This window comes from Ptiloglossa arizonensis, chromosome 3 (assembly GCF_051014685.1).
Source record: "Ptiloglossa arizonensis isolate GNS036 chromosome 3, iyPtiAriz1_principal, whole genome shotgun sequence".
In the NCBI taxonomy this organism is placed as follows: domain Eukaryota; kingdom Metazoa; phylum Arthropoda; class Insecta; order Hymenoptera; family Colletidae; genus Ptiloglossa; species Ptiloglossa arizonensis.
The window spans coordinates 6667935-6684674 of NC_135050.1; the positions used below are offsets into that span (position 1 = coordinate 6667935).

At 37.8% G+C, this 16740-nt stretch overlaps 1 protein-coding gene across 16 annotated transcripts in view; it reads left to right on the forward strand.

The window, feature by feature from the left end:
* LOC143143954 (uncharacterized) overlaps positions 1–16740 on the forward strand; it is a 313357-nt gene that overhangs the window by 222383 nt on the left and 74234 nt on the right. For 15 of the 16 annotated variants that reach the window (XM_076305817.1, XM_076305815.1, XM_076305811.1 and 12 more), the window contains one exon: positions 15149–15256. In XM_076305817.1, coding sequence (XP_076161932.1) covers positions 15149–15256 — 108 coding nt within the window. Of the gene's footprint in view, positions 1–6594; positions 6912–15148; positions 15257–16740 lie in introns of those variants that run through there. The other variant, XM_076305822.1, reaches the window with a different exon arrangement.

Genomic DNA, 16740 nt, shown 5'->3' on the forward strand with positions numbered 1-16740 from the left:
CTTTTGTCAATTCGAAGAACACGAAACGATGACACGCGAAGAGATCGAAGCGAGAGTTCGGTCGAACGATGCTCGCGAGTCAGCCGCGTGGGAAGGAATGGAAAAGAGGCGAAGCACGCGCTGCTTTCGTCCACGTGTGGCAATTTAATCCTGCTACTCAAGTCCGCGGCCGACTGATTCCAACGCGAGAATTTCGCTCGTCTCTCTGTTCGAGTGAAACTGAAATTACGGACGGACGCGTGTCCGCGATTTTCACGTTCGACGAATTGTTGTCGGTTTCATTGGATTTCGCTCAAATTTCAACGTTTCGAGCGTTCGATGTTTCTCTGCCGTATTTATTATCGGATAAACTCGAAAGTCAAAATGCATTAGTCTACCGTTAATGTACAGAGTGAATTCGAGTATCACGTATGTCTCTTGTGATCGACAATGGAAGAAAGTGGTCGAGAAAGAAATTGAACTTGCACTTGCAGAGTGCACTCGCAGAGTGCACTTGCACTGCTCTCTGAAATGAAATCGCATTTTGCTCTAGCTTTTTGTAAATAGAAAGAATAGAAAGTACAAAGTGAGACGTTTGGAACACTATTGCTTTGCACGAAGCACTTTAAATAAAACGTCTAACGAAATTTTTTCGAAAATTGATACGACGTTGAGTGTTCACGAATACGTGACGTTGGATTTAAGTATCATCTTGAATGAACGATATACGTAATTGAAAAATTTGCAACATACTTTACAAGGTATTCCTCTCTTGGAGATCGAATATGAGATTCTGAGATTGAACCAAATATCAGGGACGATGAAATTTCCGAGTACTTCGCGTACCTTGAAAAATATCGTACGTTGCCCCATAGAATACACTCCATATTCTCTGTAGATTTCTTTTCGCTGTTACGTGTTGAGAAAGGAACGAATGTATACTTAGTATAAGACGTTTTCGAATAACGAGTAGAAATACATTTGTTCGAATATTAAATTTTGACTACTCAACGATGCTTCGTTTTAACGAAATTAATTGGAAGAAGAAAAATTAATTCTACTTTAGAGAATTAATCAATCGAATGTTACGAACGAAAGAAACGTTACGTATTTAGTATGGTAGTGGATTATTCGAAATATTAAGAAAATACAGTGTCTCGACAATGAAAACACCCTGAATATTCAAAATTCTAAAGTATTTGACGGATAAGTAACTTCGAGGATTTAAACAGACCGATTGTAAGTTTCTTAGGGTTTTTAATGAAGCATACAACACTAACGATTGTCAACATTCTGAATATTCGAAATTCTAAAGTATTTGACGGATAAGTAGGAATTTAAACAAACCGATTGTAAGTTTCTTAGGGTTTTTAACGGAGCGTATAACAATAACGATCGTACACGTTTTTCAAAGCTCCTAGCTGTTTTAATTTTCGTTTAATTGCTCGAAAAAAAGCTTTCAACATCACCTGTATTAAATATACCACGGATGATAAACAGGATAAAATAGAAGCAAAGTTGAATCGTTTCTCGTGTTTCACGATACCGGAAAAAAGTGAAGCGTGTTTTATTAGACGATTATAAAAACGTGTGAAACATAAATCGGTGCAATATATAATTGGCGCGTTAAAGCAGATCTCCCAATTTGAATTGACGATGAAACCGATGAGTTCTGTTTCCAAATTTACTCATTTTTGCAGCAAACCACAGGAACCTCAATTTCATTCGTTCAATGTTTCGTTCTAAAATCATTTTTCTTTTACCTAAAGTATAGAATCATCGACGTTGAAAATTCATTATTTAACATATCCAGAATTACGAGTTTCGGTAATAGTTAATTGTACGTTTCACGAATTGAGAATTTTCGTAATTCGTGTTTCGTACGAATCGTAAATCGTAGAAGGTTGTAAAACAATTTTAATCTAGGAAAAGTGAATTCGAGGGAAAAAATATATACTCGAGTAGTAATAACTCGACTGTACGATAATAGGGTAAACGTAAACGGAACAACAGTTGATCATGAGCTTTTCAATGCGCTGAGCTGACATTTCGTCAATCGTTGTACTAATTTTCTCCTCGCTTCGTTAAAAAATCACACGGCATCGTACACGAAGCACTTACAGCACACTTTGTAGCACGCCACGCACACGAAACGACAGTCGATCCATTAATAAAACAAACGCGATAACGACCAACGTCGTTAATACACGTGTTATTGTCTCGTTAAGTACAAACGAAGCACCTGGAACACTTTATTCCGTGAAAAACGCGATGCACTTACCGTACTTGTAATCTATATTAAACATGCGTCGACGATGGAGACGATACTAAAAGTGTCTCGTGAATCCTCGGCCACTTTTGCTTTCCCTATCTTGCATTAAATAACTTGGAGTAACTCGTTAAGCTCACTCGGCATCGAAAAGTAGTATTTTTTCCCACCGATGTGATAAATTACCGAACTCTTCGATCTTCTCTGTTGTAAACGTAGGTGCGCGTGTGTGCACGTTTTACAACGATCTAATTGTAAAAAATTCTATTTTACGCATCGCCATAAGTGAACCGAATGGTATTACAGTAAATTTGATTCTCAATATTGAATCCCGAAGAATTTCAATTTAAATAATATACAGGGTGTTCGCGGGATTTTTGATCAAAGCTTCTCTTGTAAATAGTATTTGACAGACAAATGAAAAAGTTTCAGTTTTCTTTTCTTTTTTAAACAACCAACGTAATGGCATTGTCAATTTTTTATGTTTGCAATATTTTTCGAAAAGTGATCGAGACCTTTGATTTTTCGAACGAAACGCTGCACACTTTTTGTACGTCGTACAAATGCGAATTTTCAATCATCATTTGATCTATTATGATTTTCACGGTCGTAGAAAATAAAAAATGAAAGCAGATCGAACGTTTTCTCGCAAAATTTTACATTCGTACGATTACAAGTACTTTAAATATCGCGATGTGCAATGGCTAGAAGAAGCAAATATTCACAATTTAACACAACGTACAATTTACATAATTCTCGCTCGTGGATGACTGAGAATTCAAAGTTGAAGAAACATACAAAGTTCCAAGTGCGATTTATAACAATTATTCGGTGAACCATCATTGTCTGTGTAACTACTAGATTGTACTCTAATGGTGGAACTTTAAACGAAGATAAATATTTACTTTATTTGCAAACCAAGGTAATGGAAACGTTTGCAACATTAACAAAAATTACTAATAGCACAATTAACAAAGTTCAAAAATGCGTTCTTTTCATGGAAATCGTTTCGAACGATACTACGAATTATTCAATTTCTTTCATTCCTGACCTTGAAGATCATGGCACACCACGCGATTGAATTTGCCTTAAAATACGCTCTTACACGATATAAAAAATTGTTCAGCGTGTCTGTTAAAAAGAATTGATGTTCACCTTCAGTTTTCCAAAAATATCGAAAATCGACACACGTTATCACATCGATTATAAAAAACGATGAAACTTTTTCCTCTTTTAATTTGTTCGTACACGAGAATTTAATTTGTTATCGTTTGCGAGAACAATACTGATCCATAATACCTCAAACACCCTGTACATTCTCATATGTGTGTTTACATCTACATACGATACTTCACAATGATTTTCCCAATATATCTTTCGTTGAGCTAACTACGTCGATCAATGACAATGTCCAATTTAAACTCAAAGACGAAATTATTCCATCGGAGAATTTCCCGATATCTTTGGCGATATCGTTGCGTATCTTTCAAACGGAATCAACGCGAATCAATTATTGAACGTGAATACGTCATTGAATTTGCACATTCAGCGGTTCTCGAGCATCTTGAAGAATTAGATATTTAAACGTAATCGTTCGCTCCAGTGAACCAACGAAGGAACGAGCGCGCAAATTGTACTGTTAACCGTCAATCTTCGCAGAGGAATCCGATTTCTATTTGAAATTCGTCAGTAATTTATACAATTATTCGCCGAAACAAATCTTCGAGCGCCGAATGTTCAAACCATGAATCGCTGGTTTTATTCCACCGTCAGTAGCAGCTTGTTGTATATAGAAGAAACTTCGATAACTTCGCGATACGTATTAAGAACCTTTTTGTTCATATTTTTCGAAATATTAAAAGCAGTGCGTACAGACGAGCTTTTGATCGCACGCGAGCAACAGTAGCAAGCTTCAGATTGTTGCAATTATCTCATAACTGGGCAAACCCCATAAGCATTGCTCTTTCCTCTTTCTCTTCCGTGCGCGATTTTAATCAAAATATTTGTCGATAGTTTTCCTCTAGACAAAAAAAAAACTTCCAGTACCTCTGTATCTCTATTATTAAGATACTTAATTCGTTCAATCTTTACGTAGACGTAAATATATTATAGGGTAGATGTTGATCTTAGACGTGGAACAACATTCGCAATGTAATTTTGTATTTCGCCCAACTGGAGTACAATAGGTTTAATTTAATCTTTTCTTCTTCTTACGTAATTGTATAATTATTTTCTTCCCTCTCTTTATCTTAAAACGAAGTTTCTTTTTAATTATTATCAAGAACGAAAACAAAACGCTTACCTCCATTCTCTTTAGCAAATCCGTAAATGTAAATATTTCATCGGATGTTAGATCGGATAGCTTTATTAATTTTCCTACCGTTATCAGTGTTCTGTCTCTCGTTGTACATATTACAAAAGCAATGTATTATAATTTGAATCGTTAGCGAAGATCCAAAAGAGCCCCGTTTCAAATATTCCGAACGCGCGGTTCTCCAGGATGACGTCGTTCAACGATCTCGATTCACATCCGAGGATCGTTGGTTGTTCGTTTCTCACGTTGGCAATAAACAACGAAGTATCGATCGTTAACCACGAATTGGCGCTTTCTCGGTGTCCGTCGAAATAAAAATTCTAATCTACGTGCGAGATCCGATTTCGTCGCGGCTCGGTTCGCGATTTACGGGAGCACCGTTGCGCAACACGCGGCTGGACTCCTCGTCGCTGTCACTTCTCGACCGGTTGCTCGGGCGGTTCTTTTTTCGCGGGAACCTCGTGTAGCGCGCGATCACTCCGATAAGCGAGTAACAAAGAAGAAGGAAAAGAAGAAATTTGAAAGAAAAAGAAGAAAAAAGAACGGATAGAAAAGGAAAAGAAAGAAAGGAAAATCTTCGAAAGGAAGAAACGTTGTCGCGAGACGACGCGACTCTTTCATCCCGATCCGGCGAACCGTGACGTTAAGGTCAGGTTTTATAGGCCCGGCTGGTTGGGATTTTATCGAGTTTCGTACACGGCGTCGCGATGTCCGGGCTGGGGGACATCCACTTCCGAAAACAATGCGTAACTCGCTCGGTTGCCGTTTTGGCAAGCCTCGGGGACCACCATCTTTATCGCCGCGGAGATCGCGCCAACTACACGCTCGAGCGACGGACGTGGTGTGCACGGATCGCGGAGGTGATTAGGTGTGACGTGGGGCTAGCAACTGTGTCGGACGGCTGACGAAAGATCAACGCGCGCGTCCAATTTGTCCCTTTGTGACACTCTCTCTCGCGTTCAACCTCGGCTATATTTACTAGAGAAATTGCCGCGAAATGTACGAAAGCGCGGTACAACACCGTGTTAGCTAGCTCGAGTGGTGGTCCATGCTAAGATTCGGTAATTTCAATTGAATTCGTACGGCAAGGGTACGTTGCAATTTGTTGGGACATTTGAAAGACCGAGTTACGCGACACGCCTGGAACGCTTTCGAGCAACAGCTGCTGAGAATGTTCGCGCATCTGTCAAGTAATTTAGCTAAGGGATCCAGGCTCCAGGAGTTGCTCCATTGTTCCTCGCGAGCGTAGTCCTCACCGTCTCGTTCTCGATGACGTTCCTAACGAGTAGATCAATGTGAAAATCCCTGCCACGGATTTAAACCACCGTTACGTTTTCGGTCACGTTCGCTTCTTACTGGCATCGGAAAGTTTCGTTTCGCGCGCAAGTTCGTTCGTTAAACAATCAGCCCTGTTTACTTTATGGGCGATAGAATTTTACTCGGATGTGGACACATCGATAAGAGGATACTTGGAGGAATATCAACGATAACAGGAATTTAAGACTGTACCGAACGACATTTAAATACGATCAAATGACTCTTTAAACACTTCTGTGCAACTTTGAATCTGACTCTGAATCGACGACGAGAGACTTTTGTTTTGTTACGCGTCGTATTCGACAATCTCGGTAATCCGTACGAGTTGTTGTAGCGACAGTATCGAGAAGCTCGAATTCATTGATTCGAAAGTTGTTCATTTATAGAAATTTCATTGCCGAAGAATTGAAAAACGTGTCGTACCATCGGATCCGAGTGAACGATTCCGAATGTTCAAAGGTTGAATTGAAGTGGGTCGTAGAAACAATTTCGACGGGCCGCGGTTTGCTCATCGCTGCTCTAGAAGATTCATCGCGATATTTTTAAGATCGCGAACACGCGTAATATTTCATCATGGTTTTCTTCGGTAACCTCGCCCAGAGAAGGAGCCACGTAGCTCGTGCAGCCTCTTCGGTGAAGTTCGATAGCTGCCTCGGGAGAGCCTCGATAACTTGATTCCGGTGACGATAAACAAGCGTTTGAACGTATGCCAAATTTGTGGCTCAGAAGTCTTCGTGATACTTCTCCCCGACCGTCTTGCCAGAAACGACTAGAAGATCGTCTCTTGGACCAGCGATGAACTTCCACTTTCGAAAGTACGGATTAACGAGGACTTCTGAACGGAAATTGAACGAGGACTTGACGGACAAGGTAGCGACGAGAGACGAAGCATACCTTCTCCGTTGAAGAAAACACATTCTCCGGGGCACTGAACGTCCATTTGGCAGCGAAGTTTCACTATCTGATCTACTTCGGTGTTCTTGGCTCTCTCGACCACTTGGCTAAGAACGCTTCGTAATACGGAGTTCAAAAGTGCGTACGCTTCCAGTTTCTTCGCGATTTCCGCAACCGGGGCCTAATTTGAGAAGGGTTACAGTTACAGGATTGGGATTACAAATTCATAGTTACCTTATACTTATCAACTTATACTGCATGTAGGTAATTTATAGTTATCAACTGGGGGGCTAATTTGGGAATGGTTACAGTTACAGGATTGGGATTACAAACTCATAGTTATCTTATAGGTATCAACTTATATTACTTGTAGGTAATTTATAGTTATCAACTGGGGGGGCTAATTTGAGAATGGTTACAGTTACAGGATTGGGATTACAAACTCATAGTTATCTTATAGGTATCAACTTATATTACTTGTAGATAACATAGTTATCAACCGAAGGGCCAGTTTGGGAATGGTTACAGCTACAGGATTAGTATTGCAAACTTACACTTATCTTATAGTTATCAACCGAAGGGCTAGTTTGGGAAGGGTTAGAGTTACTGGATTAGTATTACAAACTCATAGTTATCTTATACTTATCAATTTAAACTACTTATGGATAACTTGCAGTTATCAACCGGAGGGCTAATTTGGGAAGGGTTACAGTTACAGGACTAGTATTACAAACTCATAGTTATCTTATAGGTATCAATTTATATTACTTGTAGATAACTTAGTTATCAACCGAAGGACCAGCTTGGGAAGGGTTACAGTTACAGGATTAGTATTACAAACTCATAGTTATCTTATAGGTATCAACTTATACTACATGTAGATAATTTATAATTATCAACTGGAGGGCTAATTTGGGAATGGTTACAGCTACAGGATTAGTATTACAAACTTACACTTATTTTATAGTTATCGACCGAAGGGCTAGTTTGGGAAGGGTTAGAGTTACAGGATTAGTATTACAAACTCATAGTTACCTTATACTTATCAATTTAAGTTACTTATAGATAATTTATAGTTATCAACTGGAGGGCTAATTTGGGAATGGTTACAGTTACAGGATTAGTATTACAAACTCATAGTTATCTTATAGGTATCAACTTATATTACTTGTAGATAACATAGTAATCAACCGAAGGGCCAGTTTGGGAAGGGTTACAGTTACAGGATTAGTATTATAAACTCATAGTTATCTTATCAATTTAAACTACTTATGGATAACTTGTAGTTATCAATCACAGGGTTAATTTAGGAATGGTTACAGTTACAGGATCAGTATTAAAATAAGTTTTCAACTAGTATTAAAAACTTATAGTTATCTCGGATCGTATTGTAGATTAGTTCCAGGCAACTAATCGGTGCTTTCAGAAGCGATCGCGAGCGATAGTTAATCAGAAGTTTTGACCTTTGACGCAATAAAAAAATGGACGATAAAAGAGCTTAAGATATTACAGCAAGGGAATTCACTCGGTTTAACACGTTCAGTGTGATACCGATTTTTGGTTATACCAGCGTATACGTTTCATACTATTGCGATTAATAGTTTTGCTTCTGACTGAATACTAAATAAATTTTGTCGTTCGATGAAACTTATCGAGCAACCTGGTACTATACTGTTCAATAAGTTTTATCAAATGACAAAACTTATCGAACAACCCAGTATTGTACGGCTCATGATATTTATAATCGTGAACAAAATATAATTAGTAAGAAAAAGGTGTAGAGTTTAAGATGTATTATATAACAAAGGAGTAAATTCAATTTTTAAAAATACATATTTATTTACAGTCACAAAGACACATTATGGTGCACCATAAGTTCAATACCTGAACGTGAGCGTATTAACTAATAAAACGGTACGGGAATAAGTATTACGGAAAAATCTTATGCCGAATAAACAAAAGATTCTTGGGATAAGACGAAAGTGGAATTCACTCGGTTTAACCAATAAGAAGTTATGGGAATGGATAGTGTGAAGGAATGTTCGACCGAACGAGTAGATTTTTTTTAATAACGACAACTATTTAAGGCTGCACTAGATTACATTCAAATATATCACTAAATACACTATAACGTTATATATACACTATAAATACACACTAAAAATATATATACACTATACAATAACTATACACTATAAATTCTTATTTAACTCCGAATTTAACTCTAAAAGATTCTCTGACCTCTTTCTCTACAATTCTCGTGCAACAATTGTCAAAAGTCAGTTGTTCGTTAAAAAATGGACTTCTTGGATTTTATCCTTCGATCGTACATACTTCTTCCACCTAAAATTTCGCTACAGTAGAAATAAAGGAGTCGTACGGAACATACCGGTGAATCGAACAATGTAAACTTAGTCACAGGAACTAACAATCGAACCAGAATCGAACGAGCAATACGTTACATCCGTTGTTGATTCAGAAGGAAGTACACGTCGTATCTCCCTGTTGATTACAGACAGGAAGAACTGATAAACGGTTGAACGAGTAAAGGTGTCTAATATTTCCGTGACTACTTTTTCAACGAGTAAACCGACGCACCAGTAAGATCTAAAAATTTGTTTGCGTTACTTATCGTTTGCAGGGTCAACTGCGCGTAGACTATTCGAATGTGTGTAACGTTCCAATAAATCTTATTACACTGTTCGTTAAGAACGTAACGATGCTGACCAAAGTAATTAACCGGTGGCTTACCAATACGAGTGTACAACACTCCAAAGCAATTGATATTTTGAAAGCTGGTGGTAAACACGAGTATAAATATTATTTTAAAAAATGCTCCAAACCTGTTCCAACCCTCGATGTGTCCAGTTCATTTTCCAGAGTGATCTGAAATAATTATTTTCAGCATTGTATCAACGAGCCAATCTGTAATTATGATTATCATTATCCCTTGTGTAATCGATTTTAATGGCTAGCTGAATATACAGAGTTAAAACAATCAGGGAATGAAAACGTACTTCGATTTGATTTCCTTTTTTTTTTTTAACTGTCTCCGCCCAACAATGTAGTAGTCGTGTAACAAATGATCGACCCAAACAGTCGACGGTTTAACTAAGTCGGTTAAAATTGATTGAAATATTGTGGAACGATATTGAATCAGACGAAGCTGTCGCTCGTACTTTATTCCTCGTACTCTGACCTTCGTTATTGTCGAGTTTTTTTTCGACCAAATTATACATACGTGCATATAAATCGGCACCGAACGCAACGATGTGTAGAAATTTAGCTCGCCTTGAAACTTCACGCTTCAAACGTTTGTTTTCACATTAAATCGTCTAATTAGTAAAAATTCTAAAAATCGTAAGAACCTCTCGCGGAGAACGTCTTTCGTTCGATTTTGTCCACATTGTCGGGCAAAGATCATACCTCGGTTACTGTCTCCGAAAGTGTTACGTAACCTAAGGTAGAAAAAAGATATTACGAACGACCTAGAGCCGTTGCATAAATTCAAACGAGAATTTAGCTCTTAACATCGATGTTGAAACAATTCTCGATAAGTACGATCGATGGATGCGAAGCAGAACCAAAGGATCTCTACCATCGTTATGGAAGATTCCTGGAAAACTTTCGCAACAGCGTAGCCACGGTATCGTTGGATCATGCGGGGTGTACGAATACGAAATTGTTTGGAAAGGTTAAGAAACGGTGGGTCTGTATTGTTTCTCGGTTTTCAGGTGTCGCTGAACCGTGAGAAACGGCTCGCGATACGAAGAGCCCGGTCGTGTTTATCGATATCGTGCATCGGAGGAAAATTTTGCGTAGGTAGAACCGCAGACGCAACTAACCGTGTAATGCGTACCTATCTGAGCTCTATCTGCCATAGGTTTGCCCGTTTCGCAGTCGCCTTCTCGTTTATTGCCTACTCACCGTTGGCTGACTAATACATCCGCGTCACCGAACTGTTTCGTTTCATCGAATCGGCAACAAACGATCGCGGTCAATTAGAATCGCTAAATCGTTTAATAATTTCCACGGCGTACGTCGATCGATTAGGAAACACCACCACCACCACCACCACCACCACCGCCACGTGGGATTATCGTGAACCAAGGATCGAGGATTTTCCACACCTCGCGATTCCTTCGTCGTTTCTCGCTACCAAATCTCGGATGACAGGCGATTGGTTAGATATTGCGTTTCCACCGGACCGTGTCGATGTAAAATTGAACTCCTCGATGTATGCGTTATTATTTACTACATTCCGTCGAAGCTCCTGCTGTGATTAGCACATACGGTATTGCGTACAAGCTGGTGCCGATTCTAATTTAAATTCCTCGTGATTCGATCCTCGCTAGTTTTTACCAAATCTTTGCCAATAGATCGTTCGTTGAATATTGTTCGTCTCGTGGTGTCGATTCAGAGTATAACTTTTTAATATGTGATCCTCGTTAGAGATGACTCATTCGATATTGAATGCATTGGTGTAAATTCTACTTAGGATTCGTACTGAGTTGATCCTCGCTAATTTTTACCAAATCTTTGGCAGTAGATCGTTCGTTAAATATTGTTCATATAGTGGTGTCGATTCAGAGTAGAACTTTTTAATATGCAATCCTCGTTAGAGATAACTCATTCGATATTGAATCCATATTGGTGTAAATTCTACTTAGGATTCGTACTGAGTTGATCCTCGCTAATTTTTACCAAATCTTTGGTAATACATCATTCGTTAAATATTGTTCATCTCGTGGTGTCGATTCAGAGTAGAAGTTTTTAATATGTGATCCTCGTTAGAGATAACTCATTCGATATTGAATGCATATTGGTGTAAATTCTACTTAGGATTCGTACTGAGTTGATCCTCGCTAATTTTTACCAAATCTTTGGCAGTAGATCGTTCGTTAAATATTGTTCATGTAGTGGTGTCGATTCAGAGTAGAACTTTTTAATATGCGATCCTCCTCGAATCTTTAGTGGTATATACATATATACAATAGAACGTTACCTTTCGATATTCAATCTTCAGTTTCCTTTAGTGAATTTCTAGGGGTGGACAGCTCATTTGACGTTATCTCCATGGTAGATATGTAACTTATACTTGGTGTCCATTATACTTGGGATTTCTTACTGTGCTTTAGATGCTATCTCTGTACCGATATCAATTTGAAACTGAACATTTTTGCATTAATTCCCGCTTCTTTCTGTCGAATTTTCGATCGCAGATAGACCACATTCGCCGTTGCATCCATTTTCTAAGTGTTTTCTTCTTTTTGCTAAATTTTTTATTATAGATGACAAGTTTGATTTTGCACTTGTACAGTGCATTCAGACGTGTGTGTGTTTGCGTGTACGTGTGAAAAGTGAAAGAAAGAACCAATAGCGTTGAGGCGAATGTTTATCTTTTAGGGTCCTACTCGGTTGGTCTCGTAACAGAGAGAGAGAGAGAGAGAGAGAGAGAGAGAGAGAGAGAGAGAGAGAGAGAGAGAGAGAGAGAGAGAGATATTTTAAGAGAGTAATTAACATTTTTGTGTGTTTCTGTTTCATTACTCTATTTATTTTAACCTTTTGCGCTTCTTAACTTTTATTTTTTTACTATCGACAAAATATAGGTAAAATTGATAGATCGAAACGGTGGTCTCGATGAAATGTTGTATTGCAACAGTGCAGAGCGCGTAACAAATATTTTTCATTTGTATCAGTAGTAAAGTAGTTGTATAATGTCGAATCTAGTTCGACAGTGGAGTTGGTGCAAGAAATATGATATCGAGTCAGGCTCGACTCAGGAGTGGTAAGGGTTAATACATGCATATCTCAAAACTCTATTCACTTTCATTTTACAATCATCCTTGTAAATCTATAATTGTAAGTAACTCATTCGGTATTGCTTCCTCGTCGTTCGAATTACAACTTTTTCGCTTCAATTCTCTGTATTACCGATGCTAGCTACTGGAGCTGGTAATTTCAATTGAATCTTTGAGATATCCAGGCACCCAAATGCCCACGTGATACCCGAGTGTACAAAAATTATTCAGGTGTTTCGAATGGTATCTGAGATAGAATGTATTTAAAACCGTCGATACAAGAATCGAATCGAAAACGAAAAATAGACGTCAGTCGAAACTGAAGAATAAACTGACAATACTGTGTAAACGTCGCGATTTTACGTCATCGTGTATCCGATATATGTTACGAAATACCCGAGTATCGGGCGAGTAACTCGAGTACCCGAGAATCGTATACGTAAGAGGTCTACTGGATACTTCGTTAACTTTGAGATTCGACTGTTATCGATTCGAAGAGAAAAGTACGAGTTCGGTTCAATCCTGTAAATATTTCTATACAGGATTCTACCAGTTGTCAATAAACTGTACCGTTGAACAAATTTATAGGATCACCTACTCGAATGTCTTTATCGATCTGTAAATTATCCAAGGCATTAAATACTCCGCGCGTTGCATAAATTAAACCTTTCGTGAAAGTATTACCGCGTTAAATACTCATTTATTTCTTTTATCCTTGATGTTTAATTGATTCTCCCGAGCTGCTGGAAAGCACGATTCGCTAATTGTTCGAGGCAGTGTATTATGGTAAATGCATGCTGCGATGAATTCGCGTTTTATGGACTGTGCGCCTCTCCTTCAGGTTGGTCGTATATATCCTTGACCATAATTGTCTCGCGTCCCTTCTTACGCATTGCGATTGTGCCAGGCATTACAATGCAACACGCGATAGAAGACGTCTTACGTGTCGATAAACGAACGTATAAAGTACACGCACGATGGTGGACCTACCAACATCCTTGGTAAAAATATACAATAAGACGTTCGAGTGCGTCAACGTGCGGCAATTACGGTAAAGATATAATGCATCGAGCGAAATGTTGTGAAAATTGCTACCCGTTCCACAATTACGCGACCGTGCGGTAGGAAGGTTTAAACATTTCTCACGTACCGACGTCACTTGTATTTCTCAAAGTGTCCCGAGATCCGGTATATATATATATATATATATATTCAAACAAGAGCAGAAACAACACACACACACACACATATAGACAAAACCAGTATTTAGGTTTTGTTCCCGCTCTTATTTGAAAACTTTTCAACTTTCGCTGAATGTTTCACAAACAGAAATTCACATCACTGTTTCCGATACTTTCCATTTCAAATACTTTCCCGTTTCGTGTGTTGCTCCATCGATGGTGATATTCTCGATAATCGTAATAAATACGACGATTTGGATAGCTGCCTGCTGAATATAACACCGATAGAGAATTACTATTCATTGTTAGACTATCGCATAAGTAATAGGTTGTTCGATAAGTTTTGTCGTTCGATAAAACTTATTGAACAGTACTGTTCAAATAGTACTACTACAGAACAGTACTGTTCAAACAGTACTACTAGAGAACAGTACTGTTCAAACAGTATTACTACAGAACAGTTCTGTTGTAAACAGTACTACATTGAACAGTACTGTGCTAAACAGTACCACATTGAACTTATTCAAGTACTGTTCAATGTAGTACTGTTTAGAACAGAACTGTTCTGTAATAATACTGTTTGAACAGTACTGTTCTGTAATAATACTGTTTGAACAGTACTGTTTTGTAGTAGTACTGTTTGAACAGTACTTTTCTGTAGTAGTACTGTTTTAGCAGTACTGTTTTGTAGTAGTACTGTTTGAACAGTACTGTTTTGTAGTAGTACTGTTTGAACAGTATTGTTCTGTAGTAGTACTGTTTAGAACAGTACTGTTCAATGTAGTACTGTTTAGAACAGTACTGTTCAATGTAGTACTGTTTAGAATAGTACTGTTCAATGTAGTACTGTTTAGAACAGTACTGTTCAATGTATAATAGTACCGTTTAGAACAGTACTGTTCAATGTAGTACTGTTTAGAACAGAACTGTTCTCTAATAATACTGTTTGAACAGTACTGTTTTGTAGTAGTACTGTTTGAACAATACTGTTTTGTAGTAGTACTGTTTGAACAGTACTGTTTTGTAGTAGTACTGTTTGATCAGTACTGTTCAATAAGTTTTATCGAACGACAAAACTTATTGAGCAACCTAGTATTACACTGTTCAATAAGTTTTATCGAACGACAAAACTTATCCAACAACCTAGTAGTTGAAAAATGTCTGTTGGATCGAAAGTGAATCCGCTAGTCTATTCGAGATAACATTGATAGTATATATCCCTACATTTTTAGACTATCGCACACCTGATTAGTTCATAAATTTCTCTCGTCAATATTCTCAATATTAAACAAAAAATCTCGGCAAGAAAATCATACAAGAATTTGAATACGCGTTAGGTCCCCGTGATACGTAATTCGTACACGCTACAATTATTCGATCCTTTCTGTTGCAGGCCTAGCCCGTGTGAACTACAGGACCCGCTGTGGGTCAAAATGAGTGCGATTACTGGCAGCATCACCAAGAAGAGAAAGAAATCAGATTCCAAGTCTCAGTCGCAAATGTGAGTAAAACGGTTATACGTGAAATTCGTTGAATCGAAGATCGTTTTCTCGTCGAGCGCCGACGTAAAGTTTTCAACACGCGGTTCCCCGCTTTTATGTCGCTCAGGTTCCTCGATCGTTCCCTGAATATACGCGCGTGTATTCCAGCGTCTTCTCGTATCGTGATTCTCTCGTTCGCAACGACAGTAAGAAGTTTTACAACCGTGACTTCGTAAAACATTTCCGGGAGGTGCTTTTAAGGAGTTTCCTCGCTGTTCGAGGACACAAACTCGCATTCACGCTCCGGTGCGTTTGTTTCTCGCAAATATTTTTACGGGGAAAGTACAACCGTTGGTTCCTCGACATCGTCTTTCCTTTTAAAATCGTGCATTTCGTCCGATTTCAAATCGATCATCGAACAGGCGTCAATCTTTGCGCGCTCTCCAACTTGGGGTCTTTTTCGACCCATTGGATCCTCACAATACACTGTTGTTTTTCTGTACCTACAGTTATTACATATGATGCACCTTTATTCATTTAGTTGTCTCATTGTATAGTAAGGTTGTAAGTACGAGTTTCATATATTAAGGACATTTTTTATTCAAAGACTTTGAGTGTGTAGTCGAACGGATAAATGCCTTGAGGTTAATCGTGTGCTTGACTCGAGACGAATTGGATAAAAATTAAAGTAAACGTCCCAATCGTCGACACATTTTATGTCAATTGGAATTTTGTAGAGTCTTTGTCTAAGATTATATCCTAGCTTTTATATTTTTAATCTAATTGACGCGTCGTTTGTTAAACTTTAATAAAGTTTGGTTTTTGCTAGTCTAAATTATACCGATATTAAGATAAATTCTAGAAGCACTAATTATCGACTTATTCGTGTATCTTTGTTCGATATACACATATCTAGCGGGAGATCTTTTATTTATGTACGTTAATGCGTTTTATTTACTTAATTAAATTTTAAAACAGTGTAATTTTTAGTACCATTGAAAAAGATTATTATCAAAAATTATTACCACTTCAATGTGTCAGTTACCTACTATTTTTTACAAAAAAAAAATAATGGTTATTGTGGAGAATTCATAATTTCACTTGTTTCAATGCTCCGCATAAAAAACTATGCGCTTGCGAGTAAATTGAGCGCCGATGTGTGGTCAAATTTGTTTAAATAAATCATTTGTAGACGTAAAAATGTTATCGTAAAAAAAACTCACCGGATGTACAAAAAATTGGAAACCATAGATCATTTTGTCCTGTCATTTAAAATGTTCATCCCGAGTTAGGGGTTAAATGACTTGCAATGAGTCATTTTTTAGGTTATAAAAAAAATTAATCAATGACAAGTTTCAATTTTGTACCTTTACTTGGAGAATAATAAAGGGCAAAGAAACGAAAATCATGTTTATGCTCAATATCATTGATTCTATTTTGTAGCAAATTTTGAAAAATATAAAAGCCATTTCAATTACGAAAACATATTGTACAAAACTAAAAA